General features: G+C 39.9%; 1 protein-coding gene and 1 long non-coding RNA gene across 5 annotated transcripts in view; one reads left to right on the top strand and one right to left on the bottom strand.

Moving 5' to 3' along the window:
• Positions 1 to 6,396, bottom strand: part of CCDC195 (coiled-coil domain containing 195) — a 29,307-nt gene extending 22,911 nt beyond the window's left edge. For 2 of the 4 annotated variants that reach the window (XM_063790817.1, XM_063790818.1), the window contains exon 1: positions 5,867 to 6,349. In XM_063790817.1, coding sequence (XP_063646887.1) covers positions 5,867 to 6,101 — 235 coding nt within the window. In that variant the 5' untranslated portion in view covers positions 6,102 to 6,349. Of the gene's footprint in view, positions 1 to 5,866 lie in introns of all 4 variants that reach the window. The other 2 variants (XM_016949526.4, XM_063790819.1) reach the window with 2 other exon arrangements.
• The window catches only part of LOC107973649 (uncharacterized), a 48,348-nt gene continuing 40,420 nt past the window's right edge, over positions 6,393 to 14,320 (top strand). The window contains exon 1 of the long non-coding RNA XR_008546713.1: positions 6,393 to 6,615. This is a non-coding gene — a long non-coding RNA (uncharacterized LOC107973649). The remainder of the gene's footprint in view (positions 6,616 to 14,320) is intronic.

Consider the following 14,320-nt stretch of genomic DNA (forward strand, 5'->3'; position numbering starts at 1 on the left):
AAATGATAGAATTTTATTGAAACTAACTAGACAGAACTATTGTTTCTCATTACTTTTTTGGCATAAAAGATATCCATTTGGCCTGGCGCGGTGGCTCACGCCTGTAATCCCAGCACTTTGGGAGGCCAAGGTGGGTGGATCACAAGGTCAGGTGATGGTGACCATCCTGGCCAGCATGAAACCCTGTATCTACTAAAAATACAGAAATTAGCCAGGCGTGGTGGCGGGCACCTGTAGTCCCAGCTACTCAGGAGGTTGAGGCAGGAGAATTGCTTGAATCCGGGAGGCAGAGGTTGCAGTGAGCCAAGATCATGCCACTGCACTCCAGCCTGGGTGACAAGAGGGAAACTTCGTCTCAAACAATCAAACAAACAAAAAGCATTCATTGATTTATTTTACAAATATTAATTGAGTGCCAACCATATTGCCAGGATCTTTTTTAAAAGATGGGAATGTGGTAGAGAACAACATAAAATTCCAGAGTTCACCTTCTTATGTGGAAGACAGACAGTAAACAATAGATGATAGAATTCACATAGTAATACATTCTAGGAAGGCAAATAAGGCTGATGAGGACACGGGGATAGAGACAGATGCAGGAAGGTGTTCGGAGGCTATTTCAATTGTGTGGCCAGGGAAGACCTTTCTGAGAATACAGCATTAGAACAGGGGCTTGACATACATAGATAATAAAAATAGACCTTAAAATTGGGAGAACATGAATCTCCCAGACATGCCAATTCTTGATGGCCTTCTTACTCCTGATTCTAGAAGAACAGGCTTATCCACAGTGTCTGATCACCTGAATGGCCACAGGAATTTAACAGGTTGTTGCTAACTGGCCTATGATTGCATGTCTTGGCCTTAGTTGGGACAGTCGTTAAGAGGATGTCTATTGAGTGAGAGACAAACGCAAAGGAGACACATGGCAAAGAGCAAAGTTGCATGGTGTGGGAAATTGGAGAGCCCCTGAAAGAGATGGAGAGATTTGTGGCTTTAGTTTCCAGGGACTTCCAATTCAGTTTCTATTCATAGAGTCTCCCAATAAACTCTTTCCTTGAGGTAAATCAAATCTTCCCTGTTTTTTTTTTTTTTTAATAATGAAAACATGTTGATTAAAAGGGCTTTATTTTAGAGGCTCTTGGTATGTCTGAACGCCAGCTCTTACACTGCATTAACTCTGTGATCTGGAGCTGGTCTTAAGCTCTACTTGGAGGTCTGGTGATTATCCAACATCTACTTGCGTGTCCAGTGTTGTCCATGTGGCTTACAACACTGATCTCATGGGTTGGTTTTCATTTTCTGGAGCACTTTATGAGTGATTGTGGAATCTTCATTCTTTCTCACTGCAGCTTTGCCATGAACGAGCATGAAAGCGTAAAAAACCACTGCATTATGGGTAGGCTTTGTGAGTGCCAGAAGCACAATTATTTTTTATTTATGTTTGCTGACTGCTTCTGGAAAAAGCAGACAGAAAATCATTATGGTTATTTCAAAAGGTGGAGGCTGTTTCGGCTTTTTGTAGAACAGAAGACTGAATTGTAGGAGAGGTCTAGGGAGAGTTTAAGTTCAAATCTGTTTGAAGTGATTAACTACAAATATTATTCATAAATTATCTTTAAATGCTCCCCTTGGTCATGATATGTAACTTCCATAATTATCTAAAAACAGATCTGTGACTACTTACAAACATAAACGTTTTTATTTAGAAGGATTATAAAACAATCCCTTGATACTGAATCGTAGGAAAACACAACAGGAAATTATGCTGATGATAGCAAAATTACGTTTGTTTTTACTTGGGACCTACAGTTAATTTGGGAGTGATTAGCATATAGGCTTATTGTTCATCTCCATGGGTCACAAAGGGTCTGTGTCCTTCAGTTTCTTATTAACAAAAAAGATATTCAGCACAGCATCACAGGCTCATTAGAACATTTTCAAAGATCACAGCCAAATGCAGTTTATTTGCCAGCAAAGGATGTGAGCAGAGAATCAGAGGTCCAGCAATGCTGTAAAGGGTTGTTTCTTTTATCTTTACAGCGGCAAATTGCTTCAAGTTTCCACAGGGCAAGAGGGGCCGGGAAACATCTCTGAAAGCACTGGCTAGATTTCATATCTACCAAATATTTATGCACTATTACAGATGTTTCCATGAGCATTTACCCAGCAAGGATTCATTCCGAGCAGGCACTCTGCATTCTCAGTATATTTTATCACCACACAGCTGTGTCTGGGCTGTAGCGTAGCTCTGCGTCCTCGGGTGACTTCAGGGGAAGTAGGGTTCTCCACTCACAGAGAGCCTCACTTTATCTCACCACACATACCAAGGAACACACGGAGGAACTTTTAGCTCTAAGTGATCCACTTCCAGGTCCTCTTTAATTATTCCCTTTCTTAAAGTGAGACTCATATTTCTGATTTCACATTATTCTTTCTGAAAGAATAGGTTTATGTATTTTTGTTTCCAAAAAAGGATTGGAGAAGTTGGGTAAGATAATCTCTATGAGGCTTATATTTTCAACTGCAAATAAGGAAATTTTTACTGGATGATCTCTTCCCTCCCTCCCTCCCTCCCTCCCTCCCTTCCTTCCCTCCTTCCTTTTTGATGGAGTCTTGCACTGTTGCCCAGGCCAGAGTGCAGTGGTGCAATCTCAGCTCACTGCAACTTCTGCCTCCCGGGTTCAAGCGGTTCTCCTGCCTCAACCTTCCGAGTAGCTAGGACTACAGGCATGTGCCACCATGCCCAGCTAATTTTTGTATTTTTAGTAGAGATGGGGTTTCACCATGTTGGCCAGGATGGTCTCGATCTCCTGACCTCGTGATCCACCCACCTTGGCCTCCCAAAGTGCTGAGATTTCAGGAGTGAGCCACTGTGCCTGGCCTCTAACATTCCTTTCTAGTAACAGATTTCTATGATTCAATTAATTGTAAGTATGAATTTCAATTGACGTTGGCAATTACTATTAAAACTACTGATAAAAACTTATGCTCAAGTCAAATAATAATATTTTTCTGACATGTCCAATGATATTATGACAACTATTACTTAGTAATTTACATTGAATCTTACTTACACTATCTTTACTCCTCTCAACAGCCCTGTGAGGTAGATTCCATCATTACCTCCATTTTACAGATGAAGAGAGTGATCATAAAAAGCTCTACATCACTCTGTATTCATAGAATCACAGGATTTTGCAGTTGGAATAGGACTTGGAAGACATTTAGCCCAATCCACTTATTTTTACATGAGGATGCTAAGATCAGAAAGTTTATGTGACCTGCCCAGTGTTGAACAACTAGGAATTCAACCCGGGTGTCTTCATGCTCAGGACAATGTTCTTCCTACTTACATTACTTGCTATTATAATAGCACATAACATTTAAGAAACAGATAAACATCATTTAAAGTAACTCAACAGGACTCCCAAGTGCAAATCTAAATCACATTTCTTTCTGTGTTTTATTTGTGCAATAAGCAAGGTTTCCTACAATTTTATCAAATATTTTTCACCAGTATTTTTTTTTTTTTTTTTTTTTTGAGACAAGGTCTCACTCTTGTCACCCAGGCTGGAGTACAGTGGTGCACCCTTAGCTCACTGCAGCCTCAAACTTCTGGGCTCAAGGAATCCTCCCATCTCAGCCTCTCAAGCTCTCAAGTAGCTCAGTTTATAGATGTATGCCATCATGCCTGGCTAATTTTTTCCTGGCTAATCCTTTTCTTTTCTTTTCTATTCTTTTCTTTAATTCGTAGAGATGGCGGTCTCACTATGATGCCTAGGCCAATCTCGAACTCCTGTCCTTAAGTGATCCTCCTGCCTTCGCCTCCCAAAGCGCTGGGATTACAGGCATGAGCCACCATGCTTGGCCTCACCAATCCTTTTCAAAGTTAATGCTAACATTCTTATTGGAAATTACCACCCATATGCTGAAGAAGTATGATATCAATTATGCGTTTAACTCTTATGAATATGTTCTGACCTCCTCTAAGATTGATGATGTTTAGACCCTGAGAATTTAAAGGGCAATACTCTGTTCTTTGAACTGTGTTAATACATGTTTTAAAATAGGACAGTTAGTTCTAAGATGCAACTTACTTTTCTGTTAGGATAAGTCCCACAGAGAATAGACTTGAAGGATTGTTGTTTATTTTTGGAGCAAGGCGGTGGTTTTCAATGGTGGTTGGGGTGCGATTTTGTTCCCAAGGCAACATTTGGCAATGCCTGGAGACATTATTGATGGTCATAACTGGAAGGGGAAGTGTGAGTACTCCAGCATCTAGTGGTTAGAGGCCAGGGAAGCTGATAAACACCCTACCATGCTTGAGATGACCTCCACAGTAATTATTCAGTCTCAAATGTCAGTAATACAGAGGTTGAGAAACCCTCAACTAAGCAAATATTATAAATGTCCACATCCTTTTTTTTTTCCAGCAAGAGAATGTCTAACCTCCTATAGGTTACTCTTTCACAGTTTTATTAAATAACCAGTAGACAGTTACTCAATCCAGAGTTGTACTTATGAAAAAGGAAAAAGACCTGGATTGGAATCTGTTTTCAGCTTTCAAATATAGGGTCTCATTAGAGAGACACATCTCTAACTGTGAGAACCAACTGGCAAATATGACCTGTTCCATTGTCAACCTGTTCAGAGCTTCTTTTTTTCCCTTTTTTTCTTTTTGAGATGGAATCTCACTCTGTCGCCAGGCTGGAGTGCAGTGGCAAGATCTTAGCTCACTACAACCTCCGCCTCCCAGGTTCAAGTGATTCTCCTGCCTCAGCCTCCCCAGTAGCTGAGATTACAGGTGTGCGCCACCACGCCTGACTAATTTTTGTATTTTTAGTAGAGACAGGGTTTCACCATGTTGGCCAGGAAGGTCTCAATCTCTTGACCTCATCACCCATCCACCTTGGCTTCCCAAAGTGCTTCTAATTGGCAGTGCCTGAAGCTTTTGACAGAGGATTTTAAGAGTTTTGAGTATTTAATTATGTATATGAATTATTTTCTTTCAATATGGTGTGTGTAGGCAGGTATTGACAATTTTAATGTAGAGTATATTCCTCACTCTGCTGATTTCTGACCCCATGTGTAATCTTCACAGTCAAAATATATCTCATAAAATGTGAGAGATTTGATTTTTAGAATATATCAAACATCGACTCTGTATCTTGAAGTCTTCAATCTGTATAGCAGGCTGAATTATGTGCAGTATTCATTCATACAGGACAATAAAGTTATTAGTAAAACATGGATAGGAAATAGTATCTGCCATTTGTTGTGCCTTGGCCAGGTGCAATACTAAGCATTTAGTTCATATTACTGTAGTTAATCCTCACAACCTTGTGAGATAGGTACTATAACACTTCCAGATGAAGAAAACAAAGATTAAAGAGGTCTAATCACTGGCTTAGAGTCAAGTGGCTGAAGTGGTCAATTGGCAACCATATTTGTTGACTTTGACATCCATTCCCTTATCTGGTGTGCAGTACTGTTCCAGCCTTATAAGTGTGCGTGCCGTTTGACATACACACATTCAATGTGCTATTATGCAGCATTTAAATGGCTGAAGTTAAAGAGGAAAAAGACCACATTGTTCCTAGTGTGACTGATTTCCACAAACCTGTCTCTCTTATCTTTCCCAGCAAATATGGAAGTAATTTTAGTGTTGCTATAATGTGTTGCTTGAAGATGCTAAAGCCATTTTTGTCTAGGGATTCACAGGTAATCTACTAGGAGGAAAGGGATGAAACCCACCACCGTTATTACCAAACTATACAGTTATCTGATCAGCACAATACACTTAACTATTTCACGATATTTGCAAAATGGGCACAGCCCACAAGAGCTCAGAATGTTTGGGTACCTTGGTGTTCCTGCGCTGCTGGTGCTGCATCAGTGGAAACGGCACCCTGAAGGGTTGCTGGAGATTGTCCTGGCGCTTCCTCCTCCCTTTTGTCTCCTGATTCTCTCCCTGAGCCTGAGGCTCTCTGACTACTTGCAGTGAGTTTCATCCGGAGGGCTTGATTCTCTTTCTCCAGTTTGTGGATCTCTGCCCGCATTTCCTGGATAAGTCTCATGAGCTGGATATCAGCTTCCATTGTCTCTTCTCATGTCGCTCTAGTTGGCTTCTTTGGGAGAGTCAGGTGGACTTTTCCTCATGAGCCCAAAACACAATCTACTCAGTGGGTCTGGCTGATCCTGCTCATAAACCTTTCCAAACAATAGCTGTCACTCTTCTCTGTGCCATCTTTCAGCACCTGGGGGGTTAGGCTGTCAAGGGAGGTAAAAGATCTTCCATGAAGTATTCATTCTGGGTTTTGTTTTTCAAAACAGAGATTTTCTTTCTATCTTTCATTTCATGTCAATCCACAGTTCTAGAATATTGCTTTGTGTGGGAGGAGAATAGAACACTCCACAAATTTCCAGTGAAGAACAGTTTCTTGTTTCCATCATGAACTTACCATCACAACAGCCACTCAGTCTTTTCTCTATTGCCACTTCTGGGATCAAATGTATCTCAGGATCACCAGCTGCCACAAGTGCATCAAAATGGACATAGAAGAATTATGCCATGTCTTCTCTGTCTAATGTGCCATAGTTCTGCATTTTTTGGTAAATTATTAATTTTGACACTTACTAAGGAAGGGTAACATTAATCACAAGGGGTCATATGAACTGCAGGGATATTATTTAAATATGACGTTGGTAATTAATACCTAAATCCCTCAAGATAGGCCAAGGAAGGACAGATATTATCACTCCTCAGTAAGTTTCTATCTTAGAAGCATTTTGCCATTATTTACTTCTAGGATGTTTGCCTGGGCAAAGGCTGCCAGGGGTATTTTGGGAATGTAAGAAGATACAGGCTAAACATTAATCTTGAATGAGAGAGACATGTGACAATAACAGCTTTTGTTACCTATTTCCTGAAGAGGTTTCTTTGTGGGGAAATGAAAAGTACAAATCTTAAATAGCATATGCCCTGATAGCAATATCTGTTTGGAAATTCAATTAATGTTTAAACATAAATGATCTTTTGCAATATGGTGAAAATAATTAGAAAACTTTTTATGGGGATAGATTTTCTTTCACATTCATTTTTGTTTTCTTTGCGTGTGCCCGTGTATGTGTGTGTGTGTGTGTATTTGCCCATCCTAATACATATTTGTTGATTGATCCAAGGCTGTTTAGATGGAAGGAATGATTGAAGAAAGTATTACTCCTTTTTTATTCATACAAATTTATTTTATATGTTTGAATTTTATGTTCACTAAAAAGTCAGTATATAAAAATGATGAGGGCATTTTCATATACTATTTATATTTGTATTTAAATGAATTTAAGTAAACATGTGCCACTCCAGAGGCTGTAGAAGTAGCTTGTAGAAATATGGACTGTGGAGCAAAATGGGACTGGAAAGGTCATCCAATCTCACCACCTACTGGATGTTCAGATCTGTTCCACAGTATCTCTGCAACGGATCATTGACCCTATATGTGAGTATTTCTTTTGTAGGAGAGTTTCCTTCCTGCGATTTTCTTTTTGAGAAAATTTACTCATAAACGAGATAGGCAGTATTATCATCCCCATTTTACAGCAAAGGAAATGGGCATAGAAAGTTGAAGACACTTGGCCTAGGTCAGGGATACTAAATGCAGGCAATGTGACTCAGGAGTTTACATACTCAATAATTATCTGTACTTGCCCCTTAGAATTGTGCCCACCTCATCAGATATTCTTTAAATTATTTTTATTTTTAATTATTATTGATGCATAACAGTTGTACACATTTTTGGGGTACATGTGATTTTTTTTTTTTTTTTTTTTTTTTGAGACGGAGTCTCGCTCTGTCGCCCAGGCTGGAGTGCAGTGGTGTGATCTCGGCTCACTGCAAGCCCCGCCTCCCGGGTTCACGCCATTCTCCTGCCTCAGCCTCCTAAGTAGCTGGGACTACAGGCGCCGGCCACCACGCCTGGCTATTTTTTTTGTATTTTTAGTACAGACAGGGTTTCACTGTGTTAGCCAGGATGGTCTGGATCTCCTGACCTCGTGATCCGCCCGCCTCAGCCTCCCAAAGTGCTGGGATTACAGGCGTGAGCCACCGTGCCTGGCCCCCATGTGATATTTTGATAAAGCACACAATGTATAATGAGCAAATCAGGGTAACTGGTGTATCCGCCACCTCAAGCATTTATCATTTATTTGTGTTGCTTTTTAACTAAAATTATTTCCATTGACCAAAAATTGGTCTCCATTCAGCTCGTTCTTAGCTCTTCTCTTTGGAGACATTATGCAATATGTCTAATCTTTGCTTTAATAAAAATTATTGTTCCATCATGTTCCAGTGAGTTTCTACACTCTAGAAAAAACAGCCTCAATATTTTTAGCTGTTGTTTTAATCTAATGTGTTTTCCAGGGCCTGGAGTGCATCTTGGACTCTCTTTTGAACATGTTTCAATTTGTTGATAGGTTTCTTGAACTAGGATATCCAGGTCTAAAGGCATTCTCCTGAATGCATCTGACTAGAATAGGACAAACTGCCTCAGCTTCCATAAAGTATTTTGTGGTATATTCCACAAAAATGGGCCGTAAAATTCATGCTTGAAATTGAACTCAGTGTTGAAATTGTATTTGCTTCTTAAAATTGCATTCAGCAACAAAGCAGAATGTGAAAATAACTTGTACTGTTATTGGAAATGATAAGATTATATCATTATGTATAGACAATTTGATTATATATCTAGAAAGCCCAAGAAAATAAATCTGGGTGGGTGCAGTGGCTCACACCTGTAGTCCCAGAAATTTGGGAGGCCGAGGTGAGTGGATTTCTTGAGCTCAGGAATTCGAGACTGGCCCGGGCAACATGGTGAAACCCTGTCACTACAAAAAATACAAAAATTAGCCAGTCATGGTGACACGTGCCTGTGGTCCTAGCTACTCAGGAGGCTGAGGTGGGAGGATCGCTTGAGCCAGGGAGGTCAAGGCTGCTGAGATTGTGCCACTGTACTCCCAACCTGGGTAACAGAGCAAGCCCCTGTGTCAAAAACAAAACAAAACAAAGCAAAACAAAACCCACAAATGAAAAAAGTCCAAAATTTTATTTTGTAATCTACTCCTATGTTACAAAATAGGCACTTAAAAATCAATAGTTTTTCAAAGTACTATCAATGACCAGTAGAAAAAAAATGAAAAATACTCCACTGACAATAGGTCTCTGCATATAAAATGCCCAGGAATTTTTTTTGTTTGTAAGGTTTATAATTAAAAAAAAAACCTAACATTTTGCTGAGATATAAAAGAAAACTTAGGAAAATGGAAACTATTTTCCTGGCAAGAAGACTGAATATTTTAAAAGAAGTCTTAATTGAATTTCTTTTCCTTACTTTTTTTTGTTTTTTTGAGATGGAGTCTTGCCCTGTCACGCAGGCTGGAGTGTAGTGGCATGATCTCGGCTCACTGCAACCTCTGCCTCCCGGGTTCAAGCGATTCTCCTGCCTCAGCCTCCTGAGTAGCTGGGATTACAGATGCGTGCCACCACGCCCAGCTAATTTTTGTATTTTTAGTAGAGATGGGGTTTCACCATGTTGGTCAGGCTGGTCTTGAACTCCTGACCTAATGATCCATCCACCTTGGCCTCCCAAAGTGCTGGGATTACAGGTGTGAGACACTGCGCCAGGCCATCTTAGTTGAATTTCTAATAAAAATCTCAATGGGACTTTTAAAAAAAGAAATTGATGAAATCGTTTTAAAGGTCATCTGGAAACAATTGTTATGAAGTATGTGAAAATGAAGAGTAATTATTGGGGACTTGCTTTATTCAATTTTTCAATATAAAATGAAGTTACGATGATGAAAACAGCAAATATTGGAGAATTTGCAGGCAGGACAAAGTTACAGACATTTCCTAGAAGAACAGCAAATGGCAAAACATGAGGAAAAAAGCTCAACTTCATCAGTAATTTTGCAAATTAAATTACTGAAATTTTTGTTGAGGGGTCGAAGAAGTTAGCAAAGATTTTGAAAATAAAAAAAGTTAATGCAAATACTATTAATAACTGACAAGTCTTTCAGATAAGCAATTTAACAATAAGTATCAAGGATATTTAACAAGTGCTTAACTATAAGCCTTTAAATTCCACCTTCTAGACTCTACCTAAGAAAGTAATTGCATGTAAAGATTCTTATAAAATGATGCATGCTGCACATTGATAGCAAAATGCTGGAAATAACCTAACTGCCCAAAAGAGGAAGATGAATAAATAGAATATGGTATAGCCATAAAACAGAATAATACTCTGAACCTGAAAATGTTGTGTGGAAAAATTAGTATACCCAACTGATATGGTTTGACTCTGTGTCCCCACCCAAATCTCATGATGAATTGTGATTCTGAGTGTTGGAGATGGGGCCTGGTGGGAGGTGTTTTGATCATGGGGGTGGTTTCTAATGGTTTAGCACCATTCCTCTAGTGCTGTCTCATGAGTGAGTTCTCATGAGATCCGGTTATTTAAAAGTGTATAGCATTTCCCCCTTCTCCCTCTCTCTCCTGCCATCATGTGAAAATATGCTTGCTTCCCCTTCACCATTTTGCCATGATTATAAGTTTCCTGAGGTCTCCCCAGCCATGCCTCCTGTACAGCCTGTGGAACTCTGAGTCAATTAAACCTCTTTTCTTTATAAATTGAGAAACCTTGTCTCTACTAAAAATACAAAATTAGCCCGGCGCGTTGGTGTATGCCTGTAATCCCAGCTACTTGGGTGGCTGAGGCAGGAGAATCGCATGAACCCGGGAGGTGGAGGTTGTGGTGAGCCAATATCATACCATTGCACTCCAGCCTGGGCAACAAGAGCAAGACTCCATGTCAAAAAAAAAAAAAATTACCCAGTCTTACATAGTTATTTATAGCAATGTGAGAATGGACCAATACACCTGCTGTATATAAAACATTATCTAAACTATGTTAAAAATGGAAAGAAATATCCCAAAGGAAAAACAGTTTCTAAGTTTGTGTGGTAAGATTTTTGATGATTTTTAGTTACCCGTGTATGTTATCTGCATTTTAAAAAATTCTGTAATTGGCTGGGCCCAGTGGCTCAAGCCTGTAATCCCAGCGCTTTGGGAGGCTGAGGGGGGCGGAACACGAGGTCGAGATTGAGACCATCCTGGCCAACGTGGTGAAACCCCGTCTCTACTAAAAATACAAAAAATTAGCTGGGCATAGTGGCGGGCACCTGTAGTCCCAGCAACTCGGGAGGCTGAGGCAGGAGAATGGTGTGAGCCCAGGAGGCGGAGCTTGCAGTGAGCCAAGATCGTGCCACTGCACTCCAGCCTGGCGACAGAGCGAGACTCCGTCTAAAAAAAAAAAATCTGTAATTATGTGAATGGCTTCTATAATAAAAAAAAGTGATGAAAATAGAATAAATAATATGAAAGAAATTTAATAAAATGAAGTGATATTACTTTTTTTGGAATTTTTGGTGGACTTTTGAAGTCAGATGACTAGTGAAAACTGGAATTTTCTTATCAAAGTTGTTGTAGTCTGTAATAGTTGTCATAAAAATTTGAAATTTTGATATATAGTGAAAGCTGTTTAGAATTAGTAAATTTTCATACGAATGCAAGAACCAATTTTTTTTTTTTTTTGAGTCAGAGTCTCACTCTGTCACCCAGGCTGGAGTGCAGTGGTGTGATCTCGGCTCACTGCGACCTGTGCCTTCCAGGTTCAAGCAATTTTCAAACCTCAGCCTCCCGAGTAGCTGGGATTGTAGGCACCCGCCACAACATCCAGCTAATTTTTGTATTTTTTGTAGAGATGGGGTTTCACCATGTTGGCCAGGCTGGTCTCGAACTCCTGGCCTCAAGTGATCCACCTGCCTCAGCCTCCCGAAGTGCTAGGATTACAAGCATGAGCCACCACGCCCGGCTGGTTTTTTATATAGATGCATACATATATATACACACACAAACATGTATATATTGTAAAGCATATGGATGTCTTATGTAGTGGAATAAGCCAAGGTTTCCCTAGGCATCTACATAGCTAATTTCCTCATCTCCTGCCTCAGCTAGTAAGCACCATACCTCCAGCCCCCAGCCTCCAGCATGAGTCAGTGCTGTGGGAATTGAGTAGGCCTTTGGCTCTTCTCAGGTCTGAGGGCAACATTTTAGAAAAAAAGATTAGCCACATTAGGCTGTCTGCTTTTCAGACACTGGAAACCTGGCAAATACCTTCCTTCCACCCTGCTCAAACAAAGACCACAACATTTGCCTTTTCTAGACATAACATCATCTTGCTGGGATATGGTATGGAGGGGTGATATGTGGCTTCCTTACCTGTCAGAACCTTCCATTTTAGTCGATGACAAAGGATGAGCAAGGTCAGAATAAAAAGAAGGGATTTTGACTGGATCATCAGCACTTGATCATATTTCCTTCTGTGCAGAGATATCCAATTGCCTTACCCTCTGTGACATAATAGGAAAATGTCACTTACATGAAATCTTATGTCTTACTTTTCAAGCAGACATACATCCTGCTGTTATAAATTATTTAAACAGCTACCGAGAAATTCTACTTTTGCAGCATTTGCCAAGAATTTACTTTGACCTTGAACTTGATATGCAGCTATTGTCACAGTGATTTCCCAGGTGACCAGAAGCAGCTGGTGTTTCTATGAGCCCAGACTCAGCGGCAGATTTGACAGTCTGCCATTTTGCTGTTGTTTTGACATTTGAGTATCACACAGTATCAGAGTAGTTGTGTGGAAAGGAAAGAGATGAAAAGTTTTTGATGGTCATGACATACATGAAATGCTGATGAGTCTGTGAGAGGGATGTTTACGGATGCCCTGGGTCAACTCACATGAAAGAGATTAGCTGCCTCCTTGTGCAGCGAGACGTGAGATGATCATGGCTTGGTTAGGTTCGTGTGAATGCAGGGACTTCCTTGGAGACAGGTATGGGAAGGAACATCTACCATTTGATAAGCTGCCACTGGCCTATGGGGAGTTTCCAATGAGAATAGGAATTTCAAAGCCCCCTTGACTGGCATGTGTGCAAACAATTTGAACTGATATAATGGACAGGGTGAAGATCCCAGGTCCTAACTTCTGCTCTGTCATTAACTCATTATTACATCTTAATCATAAAATATAGACATTGCAAAAATCATAAATAAATGTCTTACAGAGTGAGTCAGGTAAAATAAATGACTAGAGATGCAGAGGTTGGCAACTACTCAGCTCCAGCCATTTGCTGCCATAAAGGATTGTAATTGCAGTGTTTCCAGTTCTTTTGACTGTCAACCTCAAGTAACAACAGACAGAGTGGCTCTCAAAATAAATGAATTTGTTCCAGAATGAGCAGGGGATCATAATTTAGGATATGCATGCTATGGCGGATCATAGGCATATCCAAAGAGGTTAGGATAAGGGGAAACTTTTAAAGGCAAAAAGCAGAAGTTCACACAAGCTGTCCTGAAACTAACTTCATTAGTCACAGAGGCTCACTGCAGGAGTTGTTGATTACTCATTGGCAATGCTGATCATTGTTGGAAAGACGTCTTCATAGAAGCATCTTATCTAGAATTTTTTGTGGTGTCAGAGAGTTCTTGAAATAGTTCTTATCATAGCCATATGTGAATAAGGACCTTCAGAGAGTCTTTAAAATAGTTCCAATCTCAAACATACATGCATGAGGTCCCCTCCCTCATGACCTCTTGGCCCTGCTTTGGTTTGGGTCTGACATAAGTGACTCCATCTTGGCTTCAGCAGCTTTCACAAGGCTTTCCAAAAGAAGCTGGGAATTCAGATTTTATATGAGATATTCACTTTTTATAAGTTTTTTTTGGTGTATTCTTTACTGATATATCAGAATTGTACATATTTTGGGGGTGCATGTGATATTTTGATACACATATACAATGTATAATGAGCAAATCAGGTTAATTGGGATATCTATCACCTCTGACATTTATCTTTTCTTTGCGTTGGGAATATTACAATTCTTCTCTTCCAGCTATTTTGAAATATACAGTAAATTACTAACTATAATATCAAACACTAGAATGTATTCCCTCTATCAAACTATTTTTGTACCCGTTAACGAACTTCTGTCTATCCTTTCCTTTCACCTTCCCTTTTCAGCCTCTGGTTACCATCATTGTACTCTTTACTTTCATGAGATCTAGTTTTTTAGCTCCTGCATGTGAGTGAGAACATGTGCTCCTTGTCTTTCTGAGCCTGCCAAATTTCACTTAACATAATGACTTCCAGCTCTATCCATGCTGCTGCAAATGACAGGACATTTTTAAAAAATC

Source organism: Pan troglodytes, chromosome 13 (assembly GCF_028858775.2).
Source record: "Pan troglodytes isolate AG18354 chromosome 13, NHGRI_mPanTro3-v2.0_pri, whole genome shotgun sequence".
Taxonomy (NCBI): Eukaryota; Metazoa; Chordata; class Mammalia; order Primates; family Hominidae; genus Pan; species Pan troglodytes.